This window comes from Trichechus manatus, unplaced genomic scaffold, assembly GCF_000243295.1.
Source record: "Trichechus manatus latirostris isolate Lorelei unplaced genomic scaffold, TriManLat1.0 scaffold00211, whole genome shotgun sequence".
Taxonomy (NCBI): Eukaryota; Metazoa; Chordata; class Mammalia; order Sirenia; family Trichechidae; genus Trichechus; species Trichechus manatus.
Genome location: NW_004444147.1, coordinates 3,651,143 through 3,664,252, shown reverse-complemented (window position 1 = coordinate 3,664,252; position 13,110 = coordinate 3,651,143). Strand labels below are relative to the sequence as shown.

Sequence of the window (13,110 nt, the reverse complement as noted above, 5' to 3'; positions counted from 1 at the left end):
GGTTGCCAGTCTCACACAGGCCAAATCATTTCTTACCTGATATCTGAGCTTTTTCCCTTCCTAGGTAGGCACTTAATCCAGTTGCGTCAGTTCACAGATTTTTCTATTCCTGTTTTGAATTCTAATTTCCTATCTCCTAGCCAGAATGCCCCTAAGTTTCCCCTTTATTTTTCCCCTTCCCCTCCACAAGTGAATCCTAGGCTCCATAAGGGTCTCAGAACATCTCGGAGGCGTTTGAGGTTGTTTTTTTTTTAAAATAGGAGGGAATCTCTCGTGAACCAGTTCACACACAAGAACTGAAGAAAACGGGCCCAAGGAGGCGTGAGGTGCAACACAGAACACAGCATGAATGAGGAGGAGCCCATGAGGTCCAGGGGAAGGGCAGCTGGAGGTTCCGGGCTCCTTTGAGCGAGAGACCCTGCTCACAGGATCCAGGAGCTGCAGCTCCATCTAGTGAGGGGAGCACGTTCAGCAGGTCCATGACTGGTCATGCCTCGTCGTTTTCCACACCCATTCCCAGGCACAGCCTTGGAGCCCCTAGGAAAACACTGACCAATAAATTAAGTTGAAAAATATGAAGGAGGCAGGGAATATCAACCTGGAATACTTGTCGGTGGCGTGAGTGTTCTGGATGATGCGAAGACCCATCTGGCCCTTCAGAAGCCCCTTCTTCCTGGAGTCAGATTCATTGCTCAGGGACAGGTGGACCACTATTTTGTCTTGCCTTTCTTCTTCTGTCAGAAGATGGCTTCTCAGGTACCCGGCCAGGCTGTTGGCCTCAGACTCACTGTAGCTTCCATCCAGCATTATGGTTCTTGAGTGAAGCATTGCACATGTGCATGGGAACTGTGGCAGCAAATACAAGAAGAAGTGTCAGGCAAGTTTAGGTCTGTGTATGAGCAGAGGAGGTGGTCTGGTCCGAGAGCAAAGCCCTATTGCACTCAGATCCACTGCAGAGCAGAACTAGAAGTGTCTCCAGAGATCACTCAGTCCAACGATTCTCTACCCCGGCTCCATATGAGAATCAGAAGCTCTTTAAACTGGCCACACCCAGGCTCCACTCCAGACTAATTAATTTAAAGCTCACAGGTGATTCTAATGTGCATCCAGGGTTGGGAATCATTGATCTAGTCTAAACACCCTCAACTACAGAGGCAAAAACTAAGATTCAGAGAGGCTATACAATTCACCTGAGATCACACAGCTAGGAGGTGTCAGAACCGGGACTTTAAACCCGCGTATTCTAATTTGAAATGTGGGACTTCACCTCTTTGTGCATGAATGAAAAGAAAATGGTGGTCCAATAAGCAACATCATGATAAATGGAGAAAATATTGACATTATCAAGGATTTCATTTTACTTGGGTCCACAATCAACGCCCATGGAAGCGGCAGTCAGAAATCAAACGACATAGTGCACTGGGCAAATCTGCTGCAAAAGACCTCTTTAGAGTGTTAAAAAGTAAAGATGTCACTTTGAGGACTAAGGTGCACCTGACCCAAACCATGGTATTCTCAATCACCTCATATGTATGCGAAAGCAGAACAATGAATAAGGAAGACCAAAGAAGAATTGATGCCTTTGAATTATGGTGTTGGCGAAGTATATTGAATACACCATGGATTGCCAGAAGAACGAACAAATCTGTCTTGGAAGAAGTACAGCCAGAATACTCCTTAGAAGCGAGGATGGTGAGACTTCATCTCAAGTACTTTGGACATATTATCAGGAGGGACCAGTCCCTGGAGAAGGACATCATGCTTGGTGAAATAGAGGGTCAGTGAAAGAGAGGAAGACCCTCAACAAGATGGATTAACACAGTGGCTACAACAATGGGCTGAAGCATAGCAGCGATTGTGAGGATGGTACAAGACCAGGCAGTGTTTCATTCTGTTGTACATAGGGTCTCTATGAGTCAGAACTGACTCAACAGCACGTAACAAAAACAACAACATATTCTCCTACCTAATCCTAATACTGAGCCATTTTTTTCTTTTTTCATTAATGCACAAAGAGGTGGAGTCCCCCAACTGGAATGAGAATATGTGGATTTAAAGTCCTGCTTTGACACTTCTGGAAGAGTTACGTTTAAGGGTGAGGGAACATGATGCCCACAATGTATTTTTAAATGGTTTCACATGCAACAACAAAAATATGTTTATAGGGAGAGAAAGCTCACACAAAAATGGCAAAATGTTAACAATGTTGGATCCACGTGGTGGGGTCTATGGATGTTTATTATTCTATTCTTTCAACTGTTTCTGCAAGTATGAAAATGTTTATAACAAGTTAGAAATTGAGGGGAGCAGATGGTTTCCCTTGGCTTCTGCCCACAATTTGAGTCAGCAGAGAATGGGCTTCCTGCTGGCTCCTGGACTGCTCTTTGGCTAAAGGCGTGAGGCCTGCTGGACACGGGCCTCTGGCCTTGGGTTTGTTCTTCTCAGCCGGTTGACTTTAATACTTTTCTAACCTGGCTCTCAGCCCCTCAGTGCCTCTGTTTTTCCGTCCTGGAAAGTGAAATAATGACGTTTCACAACTTGCTCCTATTGTTACAGATCTTGAAATATTCAAATCAATTCCATGAAGCTTTAGAATGCAAAATTAGATTAGTGATTTTATGCAAAATCAGAATTACCTGACTACTCTTGCAGAAAAAGAAGTCTTTTGGGGTTTGGGGGCTTTTTTTTTTTTTTAAATCAGGCATAAACTGTTTCATTACTATGTTTACATATCATCATCAGTAGCAGCAACTAACACGTTAATACATTCCTAGAATAGTTAACACAGACTCATAGATATCTGGCAGAAAAGGTCAGTAAGAGGCCATCTACCCAACTCCTTGCATTTAGGAATAATCACATCCAAACGCTGATAAAATTGAGATATTGTCATCAGGGGCTTTTTTTTTCTTTTTTCTTTTTTGAAGCACAGGTCTTTGCTCCTTTTTCTTGTTCTAAACTGAAATCCTTTCTGCTAAAATGAATACAGACTTACCTCTAAGATTTTTAGTTAGAATCAGGAAATGCCAGAAAGTACTGATAAACCCCTGTTTTCCACATCAATGTGTTTCTAAGAAAGATTTAGTGGCTCCTGACATGTTGGATGAGGCCTGGATAATCAGCCAAAGTATTAGAGCACACAGAGGGAAGGGGCCCTGTGCTTCCCGAACTTTGCTGGTCTCCTGCAATCCAAAGCAGCACTTGTCCACTGCCACTTGAATCACGGGTGAGCCTACCAGGTTCTAGCTTTGCGTTTATGTAGTAGAAGTTGAACTTCTGTGAGGATCAGAATCACCAGGCAGCTTGTTAAAAATGCCGATTCCTGGATGCCATCCCCAGACATTCTGAACAGTAGGTCTGAGGTGTGAGCCCTGGAATCTTTATTTTAACAGGTTCAGGAGCTGATTCCAGAGCAGGTGGTCCTGGGCTCTCACTTTGGGAAATGACCCTCCACTGGAGGCTATTTCTTTTTTATATAATTTTATTTATTTTGTTGTTGTTGTTGAGAATATACACAGCAAAACATACACCAATTCAACAGTTCCTACATGTACTGTTTAGTGACATTGATTATATTCTTTGAGTTGTGCAACCATTCTCACCTTCCTTTTCTGAGTTGTTTCTCTCCTGTTAATATAAATTCACTGCCCCCTAAGGTTCCTATCTAATCTTTTGAGTTGCTGTTGTCAATTTGATTCCATATAGATAATTCTTCAAAGGGGATAATGCTCAAAGCTGACATTTTTTACTAGTTAAGCTAAACTATTCTTTGGCTTTAATAAGACTTCAGGGGATATTTTTGGTTTAAGGTTTGAAGATTATCTCAGGGCAATAGTTTCAGGGGTTCTTCCAACCTTCAAGGCTCCAGGAAGTCTGGAGTCCATGTGAATTTGAAATTCTGTTCTGGATTTCCCCCCTTTTGATCAGGATTCTTCCATGGAATCTTCGATCAAAATGTTCGGTAATGTTAACCAGGTACCATACAGTTCTTCTCGTCTCATGGCAAAGGAGGCAGTTGTTCATGGAGGCAATTAGCCACACATTCACTGGAGGCCATTTTAATGATCACAAATAGTGGCTTCTCTGAGGGGCAGCAGGAGGGAAATTTTTTTGTCTTCCTACCACTGCCTGCTCTCCAGCAACTGCAGCTTCTCAGCCTTTAAATCACACATTTGACAACAGTGGAGCATAAACTGTCACCTCCCGTGTATATCTGTTCTCACACTGACACGGAGATAGACTTAGGGGCCCAATGACTTTTTCACGTATGATTTCCTTGTTATTCTTTAGACTGTATCATTTGGCAAAGACGAGTACCCATCATGTGGTGACAGGTTAATGAACTGCCTGAATACAAGTTCTGAGCAGTTAATGGTTTATGAACCCGTATTTCTGGATGTTTTTTCAATAGTTCTATACGGAAGGTCTAATGGATTATAAATCAAAAATGTTTATAATCCAAAGATATTTGATAATGATCAATGTACAGACTATTGAAAATATAAATAAGTACCCAAATGCTGAAGTTAAAAAGGTTTTAATAGAGTTTAAAAAATACATTACTAAACCATCTATTAGCGTATTTGGAGACAACATGGAAATACCTGACAGGCCTAATGTGGCCATTGAAAACCTGTTTTTGAAAAGGCAGCATATCTACTTTTCCTGAAATTCAAAACTCCCTTATGCTAAGGGGCTACCAGCAATCTAGATATGCATAAATGTGGGATTTTCATGTCCCCTGATCTCTGTACCCTTTAGGTGAACACTCATTTTGATTAGCGTAATGATTATCAACAAGTTATTTGCTAACAAGTCAGTATTGTCTTACTGCGATTTACTAAGAGTCTGAATATGAATAGAATTTCCCTCTCTGCGCCAAAGGACTGTGCATATTGCCCTGTAGAATCCCCCATTTGCACTCTATCTCATAGTATAGTGTACTATAGTATAGTGCAGTATGGTATAGATAGTAGACTATTTCCAATGACTCTAAAGGTTGAAGTCTTAGGTGGCTGAATTTTCACTGGGCCACAGCACTGATAAACAAAGGAACTTTTCATCTGAGAATTCTGGTCATAAAAACATCTTTCCTAGACCTGTTCAATAATAATAGTGATATTTTACATATGTCTAGACTCTTATGGTTTTCAAAACAAATTTTACATATATTCCTTAGTTGACCCTTAACAGTAACCCTGGAAGGAAGGCAGTGCGAGTATTCTGTTATCCCCTTTATTATACATGAGGAAAGCAAGGCTCATCATAGGTGGCAGAGTTGGGCCTAAGAACCCAAGTCTTTCTGCTCCTAGTCTTTGTCCAAAGACTCTGATTTCTGGGATTCTTGTAGCAGAAGCTAGAACCTGTTCTAAAGCAGGGTCCCCCGCCTTTTGCATAAACACCTCCCTTTTCTGCATGCATTCCCCCTCTCCTTCCTCATCTTACCAGTAGCACTGGCTTCGACAAGGAAATGACTGAACCATCTCTCACCTTATCCCGCAGCTTCCGCTCCTTCCGCTCCTGCACAGTGGTCAGGTAGTTGACGGCCGCGTACTCCAGCACCGAGAGGAACACGAACACGAAGCTGACCCAGAGGTAGATGTCCACGGCCTTGATGTAGGAGACGCGGGGCATGGAGGCGTTCACGCCCGTGATAATGGTGGACATGGTCAGCACCGTGGTGATACCTGCAAGGCCCCAGTCTGAGTTCAGTCACAGACAATGGTACAGAACTGCCCCCTTCTCACTGTCACAATTCTACATTCTCCATCTCTTAAATCTAATGAGAAATTTCCCAGATATTTTTCTACTTATAGAGTGCAAGGGTCTGCTCCACAAACAACCAGGCCATTCTTTTTTCAGAAAGATGGGCCTGTTTTCCTCCTGGTCAACATGCTACTTGTTTCTTTTCATTTTAAGCACCTTGGGAGATTGGATTCCTGTGATGTGGCTGACAAAGAATGCTTCAGACAAAAATCTGCTCAGATGTGATGGTTAATTTTATGTGTCACTTTGGCTAGGCTATGGTTCTCAGTGGTTTGGCAGACACTGGACTGGTTACTGTTCCATAATGTAATATAACCACTTTCCATGATTAGATCTGATATGAGCAACCAATCAGTTGAAAGAGGAATTCCTTGGGGATGTGGCCTGCCTCCAGGATATAAATGGATATTCTGGCAGAGCTCGCTCTCTCCTTGGACCATGCATTCTTCACTCTTCTCATCACCTGATCTATGGATCTTGGAATGTAAGTCTGCAGAAGTCTGCTGCCTGACCTGCATATTTTGGATTTTCCAGCCCCCAACAATCCTATGAGCCAGGAGAGGCCTCCAGCCTCCTACCTGATCTATAGATTTGGGACTTACCAAGCCCCACAATTGTGTGAGCCATTTCCTGGAAATAAATCTATCTATATCTATATGTATGACTGATTTTGTTCCTCTAGAGAACCCAAAATGTGGAATTAAAAACAGTGACTAAAGGATATCTCTAAAGGAATCTTCCTAAACCTCAAGAATGAGCTCATTCTCCCTCATCTAGGAGGGACACTTCCCATAAAGACTGGGAATTACTGGAAGGCTATCATGCTAGTTTCTTCTTCTCTCTGGCTTGCTGATTAGTATAGTACAGTGCAGTACAGTGTAGATAGTATAGCATTTCCAGTGAGTCTTAAGACTAAAGTCTTAGGTAGCTGAACCCTCACATTTCTAAGAGCCCAACCTGATTTTGCCCAAATTTACAATTATACAGAGTGTAAACTTTTACTCTGGAATTCAAGGTCCATGAAGGTCTCAAACCACTGCTCCAGGGAATACAGCCCTCCCCTTCTCAGACATCACACGTTATGGGCCCTGCTCCCAAATCTCTGTTTAAACAAAATCAGCAAACAAAGTTTATATTTATAGAATACCTGTTTGGAATTTTCAGAACTATTGTATTTATCTAAGTACTGAGCTCCGTTACTGCCAGTGGTGGAAGTCTATGCCTCATATGGGCTATATCTTTCTTAAGTGACTCAAGCAAAGTTGATACAGTTTTAGTTCCCTGAAAGGTTGCTGGAAACCCTGGTGGTGTCATGGTTAAGAGTTAAGGCTGCTAACGAAAAGGTCAGCAGTCTGAATCCACCAGGTGCTCCTTGGAAACCCTGTGAGGCAGTTCTACTCTGTCCTATAGGGTCACTATGAGTCGGAATCTACTCAACAGCAACAGGTCTGGTTTGGTTTTGTTGGTTTCCATAGTGGGGGAAACAGAGGCCAGAGTCTGAGTGGCGAAGGCAAGAAGTAGGAGGAAGGTTTGCTCCCTCTGACTCTGACAGTCCCTTGGTTGAGAATTCACTTTGGGAGATGAATAGCAATTGTACTTTTTTTTTACATGGTGACCAGTTGAAAAAGTAACCATCCTCTTACACCTTATCAAATACTTTTACCCAGTGAAACTCTGGCAGGCACAGCTCTGCGGTCAATCCAGAAGGATACCCAGGACAGCATGACCATCAGGGTAGCAGGGAAATAGGTTTGCAGCAAGAAGAAGAAGATGTGGCGACGCAGTGTGAAGTTAATGTACAGACGGTTGTACCAGCCTGGGGATACAGGAAGAAGCCAGTGAGGTACAGTTTGAGAAGCAGAAACACAACCACTTCACTGGGGCCCCTTCTATTCATTACATTGCTATTATCGTCAAGAAAAAGTTAAAATTAATAATCAATTGGCTTAATATAATACCTTTCCTTTCTAAAATCTAAGCCTTCTCTCTTATAAATAAATATCTTGCAGTATCTAGTATATTTATGATCTCATTTGGCCTTATCTGACTTTTTTCACAGCATTCCTGGTGAGGGTAGAACTAGGAAGAGGTATCAGTTTAATTGTTTGCTTGGTATTTGTTATTTGCAAACGACAACCATATTCTCCAAGTGACTCAGGAACTTAAGAAGTTGGAGGGGTTCTATTTTGTTGAAGGCATTACAACTGAGGCAGGAGCCAGGGGAACTGGGCTTTTGTCACTGTCCCCTTTATTATGAGATTGGTCAGCTCACTCAATTTCCACGTTCATCCAAGAAGAAATAGGCTGTTCTCGTGCTTTTTAAACTCAAGATGAGTTCTACTTCTGACCTTCCATCCGCCTGATGGAAGTCACTTACCATTTGATCATTCCTCAGGAAACAAATGAGGATATAGACATTCTCTGTTTCACTATGGGCTGAGGAGTATTACTCTCAACCTAGCTGCCCACCAGGAACACCTGGGAGCTTTGACAACTCTCCAAAGCCCTGGTCCTATCCCTGAGCGAGTCTGATTTAATTGGTCTGGGATGGAGACCTAGGCACTGGTGTGTTCTTAAAGTTTCCAGGTAATTCCAAAGTTCTGCCAGAGTTTAAAACGTTGACTTAGACCTATAGCTTTCAAAGTGGGGTCCCTGGACCAGCAGCGAGAGCATCACTTAGGAACTTGTTAGAAATGCACATTTTCAGTGCCCACACCAGACCTACTGGATCAGAAACTCTGGGGGTGGGTCCCAGAAATCTGTGTGTATCACACCTAGAGGACTTGTTAAAACACAGCTTGATGGGCTCTGTCCCCAGAGTCCCCAAGTGATACTGATGCTGAACACCACACTTTGAGAACCACTAGCTGAGAGCAATGGTCTTTGAACTTTGATGTGAACAAACACCTAGGAGCTTAATGAACATGCAGATTCCTGGGCTCCACCACCAGCGATTCTGATTCAGTAGACCAGCGATGAGCCCAGAAATCTCTGGTTGAACACACTCTCATGGTGACTCAGATGCCGGTAGATCTCAGGCTGCACCTGAAGAAACATTGTTGAGGAAAGAAAGGCCATCCAGCTGGAGTGAAAGGTTAGTACTGAGTCACGAAAGGGAAGCGCTGGATCAATAGGGAAAAGCTGGAACCACAGGGTGAACCCAGACAAGCTTGACACGTAGCTACTGTGTCGGCTCCTGGGTTGTTTGAATGAGGCAGGTGTTTTACGTACAGTGGATAATAAAAGGTGATTTTCAAAGAAGGTGGAGACTACTAATTATTTATTCATTCTACAGCCTTGTCTAGTCAGGTCAACTCTCCTAGATTACACCTTTTATTTTCCCTAGTTAAACTGGCATTGGTGAAATAAATTACATTGTTCCTTGGGTTTGCATAAGGTCTTTCTGGAAGGTCTGAGAGCCGCCTTTATTCCTTTAAGTGCTATTCTATTATCCTTTCCTTCTGTCTAAGAAAACTAGGTAAGAGTTGTCTTGGAAACACTGGAAGGGAACCAAGGACTTTGAAAATATACACTCCCTGTTGCAAATAGAGAGCAGTGAGATAACAGCTCCTGGCTGCATGTGGGGTGACAATAAATAATGGAAGTAGAAGATGCATTTTAATCCAGACTCTAGAAAGGCTTGCATGGGGAATGAAGCAACCAACCAACCAAACACACACACTATCCCAATATAGAAAATATCTAAGAGGGAGTATACACAGTGGTTAAGGCAGACTCCCTGGCCGCTTACCAGCTACATGACTTCCTATAAATAACTTAATATCTCTGAGTCTCAGTTATTGCATCTGTGAACTGGGAATAGAAATATCTACATCCTAGGCTTGTTGGGTATAAATTAGTTGATCCACATAAAGTCATTAGAACAGTGCCTGGCACATAGTAAAATTCATAGAAGAAACTTTTAATAATGACTTTAGAAAGATACTTGATTTGAACTTGCTAAGAGTAGAAGGGAGTCATTGAGTGGAGTCCCTGGGTGGTGCAAATGGTTAACACACTCAGCTGCTGACCGAAAGAGCGGAGGTTCAAGTCCACCCAGAGGCATCTCAGAAGAAAGGCCTGGTGATCTACTTCTGAAAAATCAGCCACTGAAAACCCTATGGTGCACAGTTCTACTCTGATACACATGGGGTTGCCATGAGTCAGAGTTGACTGAATGGCAACTGGAAAATGAATAGATAAGGAAAGGAAATTGAGTGGCAACTCACATCAGAGTGAGAGAGATGAGGATAAGCACTGTGAGCATAAACAGAAGCAGACCGGGGGCTGGCCCAACACCAACATAGTAGTGGTTGGGGCTCACTCTCTTCCATGGTATTTGATGTTGTCAGGGAGGCAGGTGAACTGGAAAATGATGGCCACGTAGGGGCGGGCAGTATCGCGGAAACTTTCATGGAAGGACCTGGGCTTCTCAGTACTGGGGCAAAGGATAATGAAGCAGGAAGTCCTGTAGGGCTCCGTAGCCACTGCAGAACTAATGGTGAGATTAGAAAGGAACTGGCAAATGGATTCTCTCAAAGCTTCAAACTTGGCCCAGAGTCTCACTAAAGGTCACACTAAGCAATAACAGTGACTCTATAGATCTATAGTTATTACCTTGGAAAGCCATCCATTTCATATTGTTCAGTAGAACAAATCAGGTTATAGAGCAGCATGTAAAGCAGGACCCCACTTTTGCAAAATTACGTAATTAAAGCAAGATATCTGTAAGGATATTTACTAAATTGTTAGGAATGATTATCTCTGGATGATGGGATTTCAGAGAATAGAAACTTTACTTTCTGCTTTTAAACGTTTATATTTTGAAGGAGCTTGCACTATTTTAATAATCAAAATTTATTTCCACTGGGAGGGTAAAAGGTTAAGGCTAAAGAGGAATTCTAGTATGTTTTCTTCCACATTTGAACCACACCATGGCTAACATTAGCTACCAGTGCTACTGTAGAAGGCGAGTCTGGAAGTGGTGTGAAACTTCTGGATCAGAAACTGAGACAGGGAGATCTTCTCATCTGTTTTCAGCGATTCATCCCCATTCTTCCAATACAGCATCAGATCTTCATCTGTGTATGCATCTTTGAAGGGAGGGGGGAGGAAAATAAGTTAACTTGACTCCTTTACCTCTGATCCAGGACAAAGCAGCAAAGAAATCTTATGTCAATCTGGGAGTAAACAGTTCTTTATGCTGGCAGTCAGCACTTAGTCTCATGATAATTAAAATACCACAAAGGTCAGAGAGGGAGTAAGGGGAGGTGTGTCATTAGAAACACTGATACTTACAGCTTTCCAGCTCCAACGAACAGGTCTGCGAGTCTAGGGGAAAGTGGCTGAAGTCCATGTTGCACATGGCAGTGACTGTAATCCTAGATAACCCAAACATGTGTGTTGGCTTGTGTAGAAAGCTATTGGCTCATACACCTGTCCACAGTCAGCAGAACATTACCAACAACCAAGAGCAGCCACCGCCTCACATCTACTTCCGAAGTTTGGAAGCAGGTATCTAAGATATAGAACGTTAATTTTTAGAGTTTTGTCTTCTGTAGAAGATGCTATTGGTGGTTTGTCCGAATTCTGTTTACCAGGCTGGTGCACCCCTCGCCCAGCAACTCTAGGTGTTGACTGCTAATGGCCCCTACCTGCACTATTCTCCTGGGGTCCCATGAGCCAGTAGGAGCCACCTCCCCCAGAGATACCTGGGAGGATTCACCTCCTCCACTCATGCCCTCCACCCAAGGCCAATGCCTGTTATTAGTGTTTAATTTTGATGAAAACTGCAAGCAGGCCAGGAAGATGTAGAGAAAACTGTGTAAATCATGTCAGCTCAGAAGTCAATCTGCACCATCATTCATTAAACAATAGCTATTGTTATTACTTTTTTTAGTCTTTATCACCTGGCAAGACACATAATAGGTGCTCATCAGTACATAGAAGGTCATTGTCTCCATCAACTTATTTAGGGCCAAGTAGTCTTCTAAACCAAGCTTAAGTCCCTCAATGACAGAGAAGTCACCACCTACTGACGCTGGCATCAGGAGGCTCATACCACCCCACGCAGGCCACAGACCCAACCACAAGGACAAACTCCTCAGGGCCAAAGGAACTGCCCATGCATATTGAAATGGCATTGGGCAAAGAAACAATGATCCCATGGACTGTTACCTCATGCTGTACAGCACATGGCCATCTGGAAAAACCCTCAGCATGATGTTGTCAGTAGTAGTATCATGGATGAATGACCTTTTGGAGTGAACAAAGAAGACATCAGGGACCCAGATCTTCTTCACCAGCCGTCCATCGAAGGTCATGCTCTTGTTGCTAGTGCTCTGGAAGGCCAGCCTTTCGTCCTTCCAATAATGCCGCAGGTACAGGGTCATGGTGAAGTCCTGTGGGAGCCATGGCAAGATCAGAGAGAAACAGCTGAGAAGTATTCCTTCTTTACAATCTACCCCTGTGATGGACACCGCAGACCCATTCTCCAGAGGTGACAGTCCTGCACCCTGTGGCAATAGTGCTGCTGCAGCCAGAAAGAGAATGGTTTATTTTTGTGTGTCAGGAGGTTGGAGCCCAGGAGACTGAGCAACCCTCCCTGTAGGCTTTGCTAATGATAACTACAGCTATGATGCCAACAGCTTTGCCTGGTGGCCAGCAGGGTAGGATTTTGCCCCAAAACCCTACTCTTTCTCACATAGCACTTGCACACTTGGTTCCTTACCTACCTGGCAAAACACTTGATTTCAGTTTAGTGGCCACTTCCAGAAGCCTGGATGGTCAAGTATTCCTCTTAGGAGGGTTTCTGCCATTAGACTTCTAACATCTCTGAAGACAGGATTGTGTCTTTCCCATCATTGAATCCCTAGCCCCTGATTTAGTGCCTACCAAGGCACATAGTATGTGCTCAGTAAATATTTGCAGGATGGAAAAATGAAGGGATGATTGGATGAGTGGACAGGCAGCTGCATACTTCCTGTGATCTCAGCCTGAAAGCTTATCTTGTTAAAAAGTATCTCCCCACCTGCGTGGTTGATGCCTTTAACCAAGAGTTTGGCCCTCATGTCATGACCAGAGCTAGGACACGAAGTGCAAACGGGTAAATAACCACTGAAAAGATCCTCTTGTGGAAGCAGGTGAGGGAAGGATAGAAGGAGTACATGGTGGCAGTGGGCCCAGAGGGAGCCCCAGAAATGGAGGAGAGGACAGGCACTGAGATAGCGCCACATGGCAGTCTGTCTCCAGACTGATCCTGGCCTCCAGCTCATCAGCCCTTGCCATGAACTCCCCTCCCACACACAATGAGAATGGCCAATATGTGGATAAGGAGAAGCCTGG

At 43.4% G+C, this 13,110-nt stretch overlaps 1 protein-coding gene across 1 annotated transcript in view; it reads right to left on the bottom strand.

Moving 5' to 3' along the window:
- Positions 1-396: 396 nt before the first annotated feature.
- GABRR2 (gamma-aminobutyric acid type A receptor subunit rho2) overlaps positions 397-13,110 on the bottom strand; it is a 40,194-nt gene continuing 27,480 nt past the window's right edge. The window contains exons 4-9 of the mRNA XM_004388426.2: positions 11,944-12,167; positions 11,065-11,147; positions 10,719-10,859; positions 7,430-7,582; positions 5,491-5,687; positions 397-846 (exon numbers count right to left, since the gene is read on the bottom strand). Of these exons, the coding sequence (XP_004388483.2) occupies positions 538-846; positions 5,491-5,687; positions 7,430-7,582; positions 10,719-10,859; positions 11,065-11,147; positions 11,944-12,167 (1,107 nt within the window). The 3' untranslated portion in view covers positions 397-537. The remainder of the gene's footprint in view (positions 847-5,490; positions 5,688-7,429; positions 7,583-10,718; positions 10,860-11,064; positions 11,148-11,943; positions 12,168-13,110) is intronic.